The sequence below is a fragment of the Misgurnus anguillicaudatus genome, chromosome 23, assembly GCF_027580225.2.
Source record: "Misgurnus anguillicaudatus chromosome 23, ASM2758022v2, whole genome shotgun sequence".
NCBI classification, from domain to species: domain Eukaryota; kingdom Metazoa; phylum Chordata; class Actinopteri; order Cypriniformes; family Cobitidae; genus Misgurnus; species Misgurnus anguillicaudatus.
The window spans coordinates 18,726,242-18,740,340 of NC_073359.2; the positions used below are offsets into that span (position 1 = coordinate 18,726,242).

The window sequence follows — 14,099 nt, forward strand, 5'->3', positions numbered from 1 at the left end:
TCTCATTTGTTTCTGAATATCTTTGGATCTCAACATGATGCGTAGCTTTTGAGGATCTTTTGGTCTACTTCACTTTGTCAGGCAGGTCCTATTTAAATGATTTCTTGATTGCGAACAGGTGTGGCAGTAATCAGGCCTGGGTCTGGCTAGAGAAACGGTTTGGGGGGCACTGAGACATGCAGAACCAATGAGATTTGAAGTTATTGATATGTTGCTATATTTAGCTCTTAAATGTGACCCTCGACCACAAAACCTCATAAGGGTCAATTTTTTATATTGAAAACTGAATAAATTAGCTTTTTGAAAATCTAGAATCTGAAGGTGGAAAAATGTAAATATTTAGAAAATTGTCTTTTAAGTTGTCCAAATTAAGTCCTTAGCAACACATATAAATACATCCCATTCCACCACATCCCAAAGATGCTTTATAGGGTTGAGATCTGGTGACTGTGGGGGCCATTTTAGTACAGTGAACTCATTGTCATGTTCAAGAAACCAATTTGAAATGAGTCAAGCTTTGTAACATGGTGCATTATCCTGCTGGAAGTCGCCATCAGAGGATGAGTACATGATGGTCATAAAGGGATGGACATGGTCAGAAACAATGCTCTGGTAGGCCGTGGCATTTAAACGTTGCCCAATTGGCACTAAGGGGCCTAAAGTGTGCCAAGAAAACATCCCCCACACCATTACACCACCACCAGCAGCCTGCACTGTGGTAACAAGGCATGATGGATCCATGTTCTCATTCTGTTTACGCCAAATTCTGGCTCTACCATCTGAATGTCTCAACAGAAATCGAGACTCATCAGACCAGGCAACATTTTTCCAGTCTTCAACTGTCCAATTTTGGTGAGCTTCTGCAAGTTGTAGCTTCTTTTTCCTATTTGTAGTGGAGATGAGTGGTACCCGGTGGGGTCTTCTGCTGTTGTAGCCCATCCGCCTCAAGGTTGTGCGTGTTATGGCTTCACAAATGCTTTGTTGCATACCTCGGTTGTAACGAGTGGTTATTTTAGTCAAAGTTGCTCTTCTATCAGCTTGAATCAGTCGGCCCATTCTCCTCTGACCTCTAGCATCAACAAGGCATTTTCGCCCACAGGACTGCTGCATACTGGATGTTTTTCCCTTTTCACACCATTCTTTGTAAACCTTAGAAAGGGTTGTGCGTGAAAATCCCAGTAATTGAGCAGATTGTGAAATACTTAGACCGGCCCGTCTGGCACCAACAACCATGCCACGCTCAAACTTGCTTAAATCACCTTTCTTTCCCATTCTGACATTCTGTTTGGAGTTCAGGAGATTGTCTTGGCCAGGACCACACCCCTAAATGCATTGAAGCATCTGCCATGTGATTGGTTGATTAGATAATTGCATTAATGAGAAATTGAACAGGTGTTCCTAATAATCCTTTAGGTGAGTGTATTATGTTTCACTTGGAAATACATTGCATTCCAAAAGTGAATACCGTCGAAACTATCTTTAAGGTGTTCCCCATTACGAACGGATGTTTTTCAAGAAAAGTCTTTTTATCTTTTCTGTAATGCAATTTTACACAATGCTTACCCAGATTCAATCATCTCAAAGTCATATAAACCCGCATAACCTCTCAGATATTCCTTCTGACGCAAATCCAAATCAGTATTAATCTCATCCCCCTACTTCAAATGTAATAAAGCCGGCGTTTTATCACGCCGCACCGATGCGACTCCTCAATCGAGGTCACGTCTCTGTGATTTCATCCGTCCAACCCACCATTGATCTTTCTTTACATGGGAAATGGCATATTAATTAGATGCTGAGGAAATGGGAGCGCGACACAGTCGTAACAAAGTCAAATAAATAAACTGGGGTATATTTATTCACTCACTGTGGTCTCCTGATAGGAGCTAAGGAAATTGCACTTGGGAAGGAACCAGACTGTGGATATGCATCGGTTACGCTAACTAATGCCATTGTTTACCGCTAATCACTTTAGGGGTCACTTTTGGATACTGAAATGTTTCTTTCGCAGGCCATACATCATGGGTCTGTTCATACCGTAAGGACGACGGCCAGCGGGGGTGAAAGCCGTGGGGAATGGTGGCGCCTGTGCTTTGGTGGACAAACGCTCGAGGTGCCCTTGAAAAGAGTTAATGTGATTTCCCACAGGGGTTCTCCTGTAGGCCCTGTTTACAGCTTGATCCCTGAAGTATATAAAGCCCTGCTGAAATTCAGTGCTAATGCTCTTATGATCCAAAATGTTACTTTTTGACATCCACATCATGTTAATTGGCTGAGGCTGACGTTTTGTCTGGACTGAAAGAGAGATCAAAAGCTGGGTGCTTTAGCATGCACGCTGCGAGATAATGATTTTGGGAGGATCAGGGCCCTGGCCTTCACTGCGATACATGATGAATCATCCATTTTAATTGATCTTGTAGTAAAACATGCTCTTGTTTTTGTAAAAAGATTGAAAACTGCAATGCATGCTAGCCTTGAAACTTTTCCTACAGTAGTAAATTTACATTGCTGTCAAGATGGTTTTGACGGGGCTTTACTGTATACTGCAAATTTATTTTACATTACATTTATGCATTTGCAAGATGCCAGTGCAGTGCATTCAAGTCATACATTTTTATTAGGATGCGTTTACCAGAAATCGAACTCACAGCCTTTGCTTTGCAATGCTAATGCACTACCAATGAGTTACAGAAAGGAGCTACAAGTTTATGCAAGTTTGCTGGTCGTCTTCTAGTTCAGGATTAAAGAGCACTACAGAATAAGTAAGGGAGATACTGTCCGGCTTCTCCAAAGTGTGTCCTGATCAAGAGCAGGGTGTACACAGAACCAGGAATTATCACATTATAGATAGAAATCCCATCTTCACTGCCCGGGCATTACGCCAACGTAGCAAGACAGCTCGCTTTGGTCTCGAGGCTAGCCCCCCATTTAATGTGAGTTTTAGTTACTCTGTGCAACCAAAAGAAACAGATCAGGAGTATGTAACACGGATTATTTCAGTCTTTGATGTTGATTGGTTAATAATTTACTTACTTGATTGGATTATTTGGTTTATTGCATTTTTACAATAACTTTACAAATACAGTACTGTGCAAAAGTTTTAGGCGGCCACCACCAGACTTGTTGTTTTAGAAGTTTTAATGTCCATCCATATTTATTTTTCAATCAATTTTTTTAAGATACAAACAGAAAATACAGGAAATATGTACAAAAAAATGTCTTCCAGGCATCGTCTGTGTTTAATGTGACCTCTTTTGGCACTAAACACATCTTGAGTGTTTTTGAGCAGAAGGAAGTAAAAAGACAATTTTTTTAAGATTTGAAATTAGGATTTAATTTTATTTAGGTTTAAGAGATCAAGTAAAAGGTGGGGGTTTACCCTAAAAACTTGACACATTGATACATTTCCTGTATTTTTTGGATGTTTTCTATTAAAGGGACAGAGAAACAATTATATATCTGAGGAACAATTGACGACGGGCCGTGGAATTATAAGAAAATAATGCACACCCAATTCGTGTCGTGCCGTTACACTGCGGGTGTGTATTATTTTCAAATAATTCAAAGGACCGGAGTCAATTATTCCTCTTATACCACGGTTACCACAAACATTGCTCTGGTGCCTATTTTTAAGACATTTGACGAGTTAGGTGTGCGGTTATAGAAAAATAATGCATACCCACTTAACATTTCTCAACCAATCAGAATACAGCATTCAACAGACCCGTCTACTCACCCTCATGCTGTTTCAAATTTTTTTGTTCTGCTGAACAAAATATTTTGAAGAATATTTGTAACAAAGCAGATCTGGGGCACCATTGACATCAATGGTAGGAAAAAATAATACTATGGAAGTGAATGGTGCCCCAGATTTGTTTGGTTATTACAATTTAAAAAAGATATATATTCATGTGTTTAGCAGTACAAAAAAGTTCATAAAGGTTTAAAACAACTTGAGTGTGTGTAAATAACAGGGTTCCCACGGGTCCTTGAAATCCTTGAAAGTTTGTGAATCTGGGGGGAAAATTCAATGCACTGGGAAGTTTTTGAAAATATACATACATAGATACAGCTCATTGAAAGTGCTTGAATCTATTTTATGCAAGAAGTTTTATGAAAAAAATCCCTGTGTAGTGTAGGATAATATCTAGACTTTTTAAGCACACGTGCTAAACTGTTTGCTTTAAATGCTTATATCTTCAGTATTCGAATGTTGACTCATACCAAAATGCTTTTTTGCATAGTTGTGTTTGACACATGAAAACGTCTCTGGTTACGTATGTAACTGTTGTTCCCTGATAAGGGAACGAGACGCTGCATCTCCCTTGCCATTGGCAATGTTTGAGATAGCAATATACTTCCTGGCTCCCGCGTCACCCTGTCTTTGTCATTAAGCCTCACCATTGGTTGAATTTGATATACACATTCAGATGCACTTACCCCTAGAGACGTCTCCAAAGTGTGACCGCAGTGACACAGCGCGAGTTCCCTCGAAAGGGAACTTTAACAATGTATCTTAAAAGGTAACACAATGTAACCTTGCTCTCACTTAAAATGTGTCCCCACATTTAGTCCTTGAATTTGAGGCTATTGGACCTGGAAAGTCCTTGAAAGGTCCTTGAATTTGAAGTTAACTAAGGTGTGGGAACACTGAAATAATGATAGAATTTTCTGTGAACTGTCCCTTTAACGTAAGGGAGGTGGTGCTGCTGAGCTTTGCCCTCATATCTTTCTCTGCCGTCAGCTTTTTTTTAATATCTCATGTGAATTTTGTTGTTAATGAGCTTTAATAGAGTCATAAATCTTTGTAATTGAAAGGCCCCGTCTGGTTTCACCCTACACCATTCCAGAAATCCAGGTTGCACATATGAACCCAAAGGTTTACAACCATTGGTCAGCAGAGATGTAGGTTTCTTTAAACTTAGATTTCTCATATATTCAGCAGTCCTGGTGTAAATTTGGTTTATAGTGATAGCAAATATCCAAAATTGATGCTGACTGATGTAGTCCCAGTATGCTTTTGTGCTCAGTGACCCAATTTTGGATGTGATGCACTCAGGTCACAGCGACCCCTGTGGTTCGTCGATGAAATCTTATATCTCACCTTCTCATTCATCACTTTTCTTGTTGTTTCACTTTTCTAATTCAAAAGTGAATGAAGCTCCAAGATCTCTGACAGCTCCTGTACTAAGAGAAGTCATTCGTCTTTTTTACGATTATGTGCCAAAAGTAGCAGATCGTGCGGGTTTATGGGAAAACGTACTTGTTTGTTTGCTGACTTTGTGCACAGCAGTCTGATCATTTTCTGATTGTGAGTCTCCTTCTCAAATTCCTGTCCAATGTCTTTGAAGAAGATCAATAGGAAATTCGAAGGGCGCATTTAGAAAGAGAGGAGACTGACATTTGTATGCATCAGTTCATACTAGAGGTCAAAGTAGGTTTGTTGTAGTTAACCTAGTTCAGTAATATCAGCTTTCATCATGTAACTGATACAGTAATTGCTTGCTTATTTCATTGTTTAAAACTCTCTCATCTCTATTGTTTTCCACAGCTTAAGAGCGCCATGCAGAATCTGAACATCCACATCGGCCATGATGCCAATGAGTAAGTCTTTCCATCACACCATTGATGCTGTCCTGACCTCTCTCCATATTTTAATGGACTCTTGTTAATGTGTTGTGTTTCAACATGCATTATAGAGGAGAAAAAGAGGGCGCTTAATTTTCAGGTTTTGTTCAGGGGACATATTATGAAAATCTGACTTTTTCCATGTGATATAATTGGGTCCCCAGTGCTTCTATCATCCTAGAAAATGTGAAAAAGATCAACCCAGTAACTTAGTTTTGGTAAACCATTCTCTGCAAGCATGTGAAAAAATAGGTAATTGTAATTTGGCTCCTACTGTGATGTCAGAAGGGGATAATACCGCCCCCTTTATCTGCACTATCCAACCACAGCACAGCCATTTAGTGCAGAGAGAAAGTGAGAGAGAGAAAATAATTCACAGCACAATTGAGTTTCAATTGCAACAAACCACCATCATTGTGATTAGTGTTTGCACTTCATCCGCTCATTTGCATTTTAAATGACGCACCCAAAACGGCACACTTTTGCTCAAGCCTACAAAGTGGCAATTTTAACATGCTATAATTAATTATCTGTGTAGTATTTTGAGCTAGATCTTCAATTACGCACTCTGGGGACCCCAAAGATTTCGTTTACATCTTAAAAAAACTTCGTAATATGTCCCCTTTAAAGTCCCCTTGTAGGCATTAATTTTAGACCTTAAAGAGGTAGTTCACCCAAAAAAGAAAGTTTTGTCATCATTTATTTACCCTCATGTTGTTCCAAACAGGTATAATTTTTTGTTTTGCTGAACACAGAATGTTTGTAACCAAGCAGATCTGGGGCACCATTGACTTTCATAGTACTTTCTATATAAATAATTATTTATTTCTAAATGATGCGTATTTGAGCGATTATTATTATTAAAGAGATTATTATCATTTATGCGTAATTTCTTTTGTGTCTCTTCTGACTTGGTGGGCCAGCCGTCAATCTGAGTGGGCCAGTGCCACCCTGGCTCTTATGTAGCCTCGCCACTGCAGGTCACATATCTTTTTAGTTATTAACTTTTGGTTTTTAACTATTTTCATTTGTGTTCAGCAGAACAATGACATTTATACAGGTTTTAAGGAACTTGAGGGTAAGAAAACAATGACAGACTTCTCATTTTTCGGCGAAGTATTCTTTTAAAAGACTTTTTTAAGATGTGAAATAAATCCTTGGTGTCCCCAGAGTACATATGTGAAGTTTTAGCTTAAATACCATATAGATAATTTATTATAGCATGTTAAAGTTGCCACTTTGTAGGTGTGAGCAAAAATGTGCTGTTTTTGGGTGTGTCCTTTAACATGCCAATGAGTTGATCTCTGCACTAAATGGCAGTCCTGTGGTTGGATAGTGCAGATTAAGGGGTGGTATTATCCCCTTCTGACATCACAAGGGGAGCTAAATTTCAATGACCTATTTTTTCACATGCTTGCAGAGAATGGTTTACCAAAACTAAGTTACTGGGTTGGTCTTTTTCACATTTTCTAGGTTGATAGAAGCACTGTGGACCCAATTATTGCACTTAAACAAAGAAAACATCACATTTTCATGATTATATCCCATTTAAAGCTTTTTCCATCATTACATTGACAAGAAAACGTTTTACGTGCAAAAGTAATTAGTTTATGCCTAAAAATAGCTTACATGGAACTCTACTCCACTGCTTCATTTACTGTACATGCATTCATGAATATGCAAATTAGTCCTCGCCTCCATTCGATCACACTAGCTCGGACAAACTGATCCATTTAGTCAAAAAATTGATGTGATTGGTTACAGCATACTTGTGTCTAGTTTAAAAAGCAATTTTTGAGATAGTCTTTGGTTTGCATTTATTTAAATATTCAACAATGGTTTTAACTAATGCATTTGCACATGGTTTGTCTTAAAGCATATTAAAACACCATATAGACATATACATTTTCACCACAGGTGGACTTTAATATTTTCATAAAAGTGCCAGTTTAAACAATTATTTGTTTTGCAAATCGTGATTAAAAGGGTCCTATTTTTAATTGAAAGGGAATTAGATTCACTTAGTTTTGACTTAAACAGCATCCTTTGTCATACAGGTATAGCGAAACATTATTATACTATAATTCAGTGAAAAACAAGTCGTAGTCATACATCAGGCTAATTATGTTTTCTGGCCTTAAGGGATCTGAAGAGCTCATGTATCATTGCAACAAACCCCACAGAGTCCGAACCATTATACAATCCAGAATTAATAGCTGTTAAAAATGTTAAGTGTTATGCTGCGTTCACACCAGCTGCGGTAGAGGCGTCAAGCGCGAGTGATTTCAATGTAAAGTCAATGTGAAGACGTGTTGACGCGTGTATGGAGGTCTCGCAGCGCTTAGCGCAACGTGAATTGTGCGTTGCCGCGGAAAATGCGAGAGTTGAAAAATTTGAACTTTGGCGGAAAAACATGCCACGTTAACCAATCAGGAGCTTGCTCTAGTAGTGACGTGATTACAGGAAGCGAGCGGAGTCGCAGAAGCCCCTCCCATAACGCAAATTTTTGCGTAAATATCTTGATGACTAGAACTCGCGAATGAAGCGAGTAAACTCACAATGTTCAAGTGGCAAACTAGACACGGTAGACGTGAATTTTACACCTCAAACGTGGCTGGTGTGAACCCACAGTTAGGTTTATAGACTGGAAGGCTGTAGCGTAGTCTCTTCACGAAAATATACGGGCAGTTTCCCAGACAGGGTTTAGATTAATCCAGGACTACGCCTTAGTACATTTAAGTCATTTTTACAAACAAACCCTGGTGTGCATCTTAAGACAAAACAATGGCACTGATAGATGTTAAGATATGTTAGTGCAAGATGTTTTTAAATTAAGGCAGCTCAAACTTGCATTTTAGCCTGGGACTAGGATACAAGCAATGTCCAGAAAACGTTTTGTGCAAGTTAAATGAAGTGTATTATTTAATATTTAACAACTATACCACCCCCATCACTTGACTCACATCAATGTGCAGAATTCACATAGCTTGACTTGTTTTAAAAGGGAACGCTTAAATGGCAAACGCTCTGGTGCCATCAGTAGCTGGGCAGCATTCATTATAATATATGGAAGACCCCGGAGACTATGACACAAGCAGAAAGACCCTCAGATGAGACGAGTGGCATTTCGTGTTGAAATGTCACCGCAGCACATTCTCTATGTCATTTATTGAATGGAGGTCTACACAGCATGAACAATGAATTAACATCAGCAGTGGTTTTATAATTCTGTAAACACATGTTTGCATCAGAGACCGAGTATGATTTTGCGTATTTGAGTTGGAGTTTACATGCATTTGGCATAAGCTCTAGTTTTCGATTCATTGTTATTACATGGAAAGTATGACCGGAAAGTACTTTGCAAAGAAGAAAGTCACATGGGTTTTGAAAACTATTATGGTGCATTCACACCAGCCATGGTAGAGGGGGCAAAAACGCTTAACATTTGAGTTCACTCGCTTTATTTGCGTGTGAAAGCTGCGCGTGAAATTCTAGTCATTCCAGACATTGACGTGGAAATTGCATCATGGGAGGGGCTTCTGCGACTCCGCTGAGACTCTGCTCGCTTCCTTTAATCACGTCACTACTACAGCAAGGTCCTGATTGGTTAACGCGGCGCGGAAATCCGCCGAAGTTCAGATTTTTCAACTTGCGCGCTTCCTGCGGCAACACTCAATTTGCACGGAATGCGCCATCCGCATGTTCCACGCCATTCGCGCTGTGCCTACCTCACCGCAGGATGCCTAATCACGTCTTTGCATTGACTTACCGTGCGTTTGAGGTGTCAAAATTGCGTCTATCACGTCTAGTTTGCCGTTTGAACATTTTGAGTTTACTCGCTTCATTCGCGCATGAAATTCTAGTCATCGAGACATTCACGCGGAAATTCGCGTCATGGGAGGGCCTTCCATAGGCTTCTGCGACTCCGCTCGCTTCCTGCAATCACGTCACTACTACAGCAAACTCCTGATTGGTTAAAACGACGCGTTTTTTGGCAAAGTTCACATTTTTCAACTTGCGCGTTTGCCGCGGCATCGCTCAATTCACGCCATTCGCACGGACTAGACGCGCGAATGAGGCGGAAACACATCTACCGCGCCGCCCTAAAAGCCTGTTTCGCGCCGCGAGACCTCCAGACACGCGTAAACGCGTCTTCACATTGACTTAACATTGAAATCGCTCACGATCGACGCCTCTACCGCGGCTGTTGTGAACCCTGCATTAGGGTGAATAAATGACAGCAGAATTTTCACTTTTTGCTGAATTATGCTACGTACACACCAAACGCGGGGCATCGCGTTACTTGCTCTAGATTACTCGCGGGATTTCATTTCGTGTCATGTGAATTTTTCGCTTGGAGTTCGATATTTTCAACTTGGGCGAAGACCCGCTTGAGGCGAATAGCCCGTGTTTTTGTGGAAAACGCGCTGCCCATATCGCTTCATTCGCATCGCTCCACGCGAGGGGCGCATCTTTGCATTGACTTTGTATGTGATCTACTTGCGCAAATCGTTGAACTCGCGTCTGGTGTGAACCCACAGTTATTCATTTGAGCATCACTGGCAATTCAATTCAATGGCTGTCTGTCAAATTTTCATGTATAGACAAATTACTGTCGACTCCATGTTCACAAGAATTAAATCAAACTGTTCTGTACTTCCAGTTGAAACAACAAATGCTCAGTCCATTCACAAGCTTACCGTCGCTAATACCACACCTTAGAAATATCCGCCAAGCCTTCTCTGGGTGCGTTAGATGGAAGCTATATCCGTAACCTTCCCCCAGAAGCTGCGAGGACACGATTACAAACCACTTACAATGGGCCTCGCTTTCGTGCACTTATACTTCCCCTATCACTGCCTCTGATAGACGTTCCCAGCAGAACTGGCTATGACAGGAATCACATTAGCAGAAGCTCGGGTGCCGAAAGGGATCCCCGGCACCACCTGCCCCAGACGGCCTCGCCGGCCAAAAGTGCTCACAGCTAGACCGATAGCCGCCCCTGCAATCGTTCATCTCTCGGAGGCTTTGAGAAATAACAGAGAGCCTGCAGAGAACAGACACAACCATATGGTTTTACTCGAAACATAGCTGTCCTCCTGTCAAAGCTCTCAAGTAATGCTTTATTACAATATACCAGCCATCAGATGTCAGATGTGCTTCGAGGTGATATAAAAGAAGTTACATTATTTCCCAGAGGATTTTCACGGGTAGGATGCAGATGAAATGGTAACCGATATAAAGTGAAGCCCAGTTTCACATCCATGCATAGACATAAACCACGCACTCGAGGAGTCAATCAAGTGCTCTAATGAGAGTCTGAATAGACTCTTATTGACAAGAAGACCTGAAAAAACGCTGAAATTAGGAGGGTAACGGCACTTCTCTTGCAGATGACCTTAAAGTCATCTTTGAAACCAAATGTATTTATTTAAGGCGCATTGTGAAGCATAAAAACTGTTAGTAGCTGTAGATATATTCATTTACATTTATGTATATGGCAGATGCTTTTATCCATAGTGACATAGTATATAGAGTATTCAGGGTAAACATTTTATCATTATGTGTGTTCTCTGGGAATCAAATCCATTACTTTTGCACTTCTAATGCAATGCTTGATTTGTCTCTGGGGAGCAAAACTGACCTCTGGATTTGTGTCGGTGCTTCCGAAGCACATCCCAAACAATTATCTCTATCCACTCCCCATTCATCTCACTTCCCTAAGGAGTGAGAAACTGGTCTGGATGGACCCCGATGCCTTAATGAGCTTGTGCCTTATTGGCTCTGTATTAGCATTTGAAGGATTTCCAACTGACATTATTTACATTTTGCAGATTTTGGGTTTGGGGGCCACACCTTCCATTATTTGTAGACCTTAAAACCATGTGAATACCTAATCATGTAACCTCTTATAATGCCCAAATTGAACATCTACAAGCATCAGCAGTTGTTTTTAACATTACATTTGTATAACTCTTAGCGGTTTGGGAATCACCTTGTTTTTAGTAGTTGGTTTATATATAGGACAGGGTAATGTAATGTCTTGAGCCAGAATAAGCACGCACATTACTCTCAGACTCTCGAGCAGGTGCTTTGCTTCTATATGTGTCTGTGTCCTGATAATTAGGACTGACCTACCTGTTCAGTGATGTATGTCCTTTGGTGCTACAGGTGTTTGGTATAGCCTGTTGAGGACACTGTGACAGTGGCATTAATTACCCAAGTGTGCATGTGTGAGATTGAGAGAAAATGAGACTAACGCCAAGTCTTTTTTCTTGTACCTTATTTAGGAAACCAGACAGCATGAAGCAGAAAAACGCCTTCCCTCCTAATTTCATCCACTCCCTGGACTCCACTCACATGATGCTGACTTCACTGCATTGTTATAGGTGATGAGACAACTGTTGTTTTACATCACACACTCAGAAAGACTTGCTGTGAATTAATAATGAATTAAAGGGATAGTGCAACCCGAAATTCCGTTGTGTACTCTTAATGAATTAAAGGGATAGGACGCGTCAGGCTTCTGGTTTGTACTCGTTATAAATTAAAGGAATAGGACGTGTTGGAATTCCGCCATGTACTCGTAATTAATTAAAGGGATAGGATGCATCAGACTTCCGGCGTGTACTCGTAAAGACTTAAAGGGATAGGACACGTCAGACTTCTGTCGTGTACTCGTAATGACTTAATGGGACAGGACGCTTCGGACTTCCGTCGTGTACTCGTAATGAATTAAAGGGACAGGACGCGTCGGACTCCGTCGTGTACTCGTAATGAATTAAAGGGATATGATGCGTCGGACTTCCGTCGTGTACTCGTAATGAATTAAAGGGATATGATGCGTCGGACTTCCGTCGTGTACTCGTAATGAATTAAAGGGATAGAACGAGTCGGACTTCCGTCGTGTACTGTAATGACTTAAAGGGATAGGAACAGTCAGACTTCCGTCGTGTACTCGTAATGACTTTAAGGGATAGGACGCATCGGACTTCCGTCGTGTACTCGTAATGACTTAAAGGGACAGGACGCTTCAGACTTCCGTTGTGTACTCGTAATGACTTAAAGGGATAGGACGCGTCGGAGTCCGTCATGTACTCGTAATGAATTAAAGGGACAGGACGCGTCGGACTTCTGTCATGTACTCGTAATGAAGTAAAGGGATAGGACGCGTGGGACTTCCATCATGTAATCGTAATGAATTAAAGGGATAGGACGTGTCGGACTTCTGTCATGTACTCGTAATGAATTAAAGGGATAGGACGCGGCGGACTTCCGTCATGTACTCGTAAAGAATGTACTTGTAACGGGATAGGACGCGTCGGACTTCCGTCATGTACTCGTAATGAATTAAAGGGATAGGACGCGGCAGACTTCCGTCATGTACTCGTAAAGAATGTACTTGTAACGGGATAGGACGCGTCGGACTTCCGTCATGTACTCGTAATGAATTAAAGGGATGGGATGCGGCGGACTTCCGTCATGTACTCGTAAAGAATGTACTTGTAACGTGATAGGATGCGCCAGACTTCCGTCATGTACTCGTAATGAATTAAAGGGATAGGACGCGGCGGACTTCCGTCATGTACTCGTAAAGAATGTACTTGTAACGTGATAGGACGCGTCGGACTTCCGTCATGTACTCGTAATGATTTAAAGGTATAGGATGCGGCGGACTTCCGTCATGTACTCGTAAAGAATGTACTCATAACGGGATAGGACGCGTCAGACTTCCGTCATGTACTCATAATGACTTAAAGGGATAGGACGCATCGGACATCCTTCATGTACTCGTAATGACTTAAAGGGATAGTACACCTCAAATTTTCGCCATGTACTCATAATAAATTAAAGGGATAGTACACCTCAAATTTCTGGCATGTACTCATAACAAATTAAAGGGATAGTTCACCCCAAAAGTTTGTCCTTTTCTTTCTACGGTGAAACAAATGAGAAGGTTTATAATATCTGTTTCTGCCTAAAAATAAAAATGAAGGGTGTCCCAGGAAAGATTATTTTTGGGCTAACTATTCCTTTAAATCACTTTCCTGAGATGTTTTTATGTTATGTGCAAGTTCTCTCAGTTTTCTTTAATCCATCACTGTCTTTGTGTCACAGAGCTGGTCTCACGTTTGTATCCGTCCATGACTGTTATTGGACCCACGCTCTAACTGTGGACATTATGAATAAGGTGTGTAAGAATGACAGCATTTATTGCAGGATGTGTTTTCAGTGAATATTCTTTCAACAGCGATGGCTGAGCGGTCCAACCACATCAGATTAACTGCCAGATGTTAGCATGCAGGGTCCACCATATGTTTAATAACTAACCCTGTCAGTGCAGGTTATTTCGGTATTGAATGGCCTAACCTCTGATCCAGTCTACTGAAGCAGTCATTGGACCGTTGCCATCAAACAGACTTGTCTTTATTAAAAAATATATTTTTTAATTTATTTATTTCACTATTAAA

The 14,099-nt window shown here is 40.7% G+C and overlaps 1 protein-coding gene across 1 annotated transcript in view; it reads left to right on the forward strand.

Moving 5' to 3' along the window:
- The window catches only part of polrmt (polymerase (RNA) mitochondrial (DNA directed)), a 63,339-nt gene that overhangs the window by 43,511 nt on the left and 5,729 nt on the right, over positions 1-14,099 (forward strand). The window contains exons 16-18 of the mRNA XM_055217599.2: positions 5,552-5,604; positions 11,919-12,017; positions 13,747-13,819. Coding sequence (XP_055073574.2) covers positions 5,552-5,604; positions 11,919-12,017; positions 13,747-13,819 — 225 coding nt within the window. The remainder of the gene's footprint in view (positions 1-5,551; positions 5,605-11,918; positions 12,018-13,746; positions 13,820-14,099) is intronic.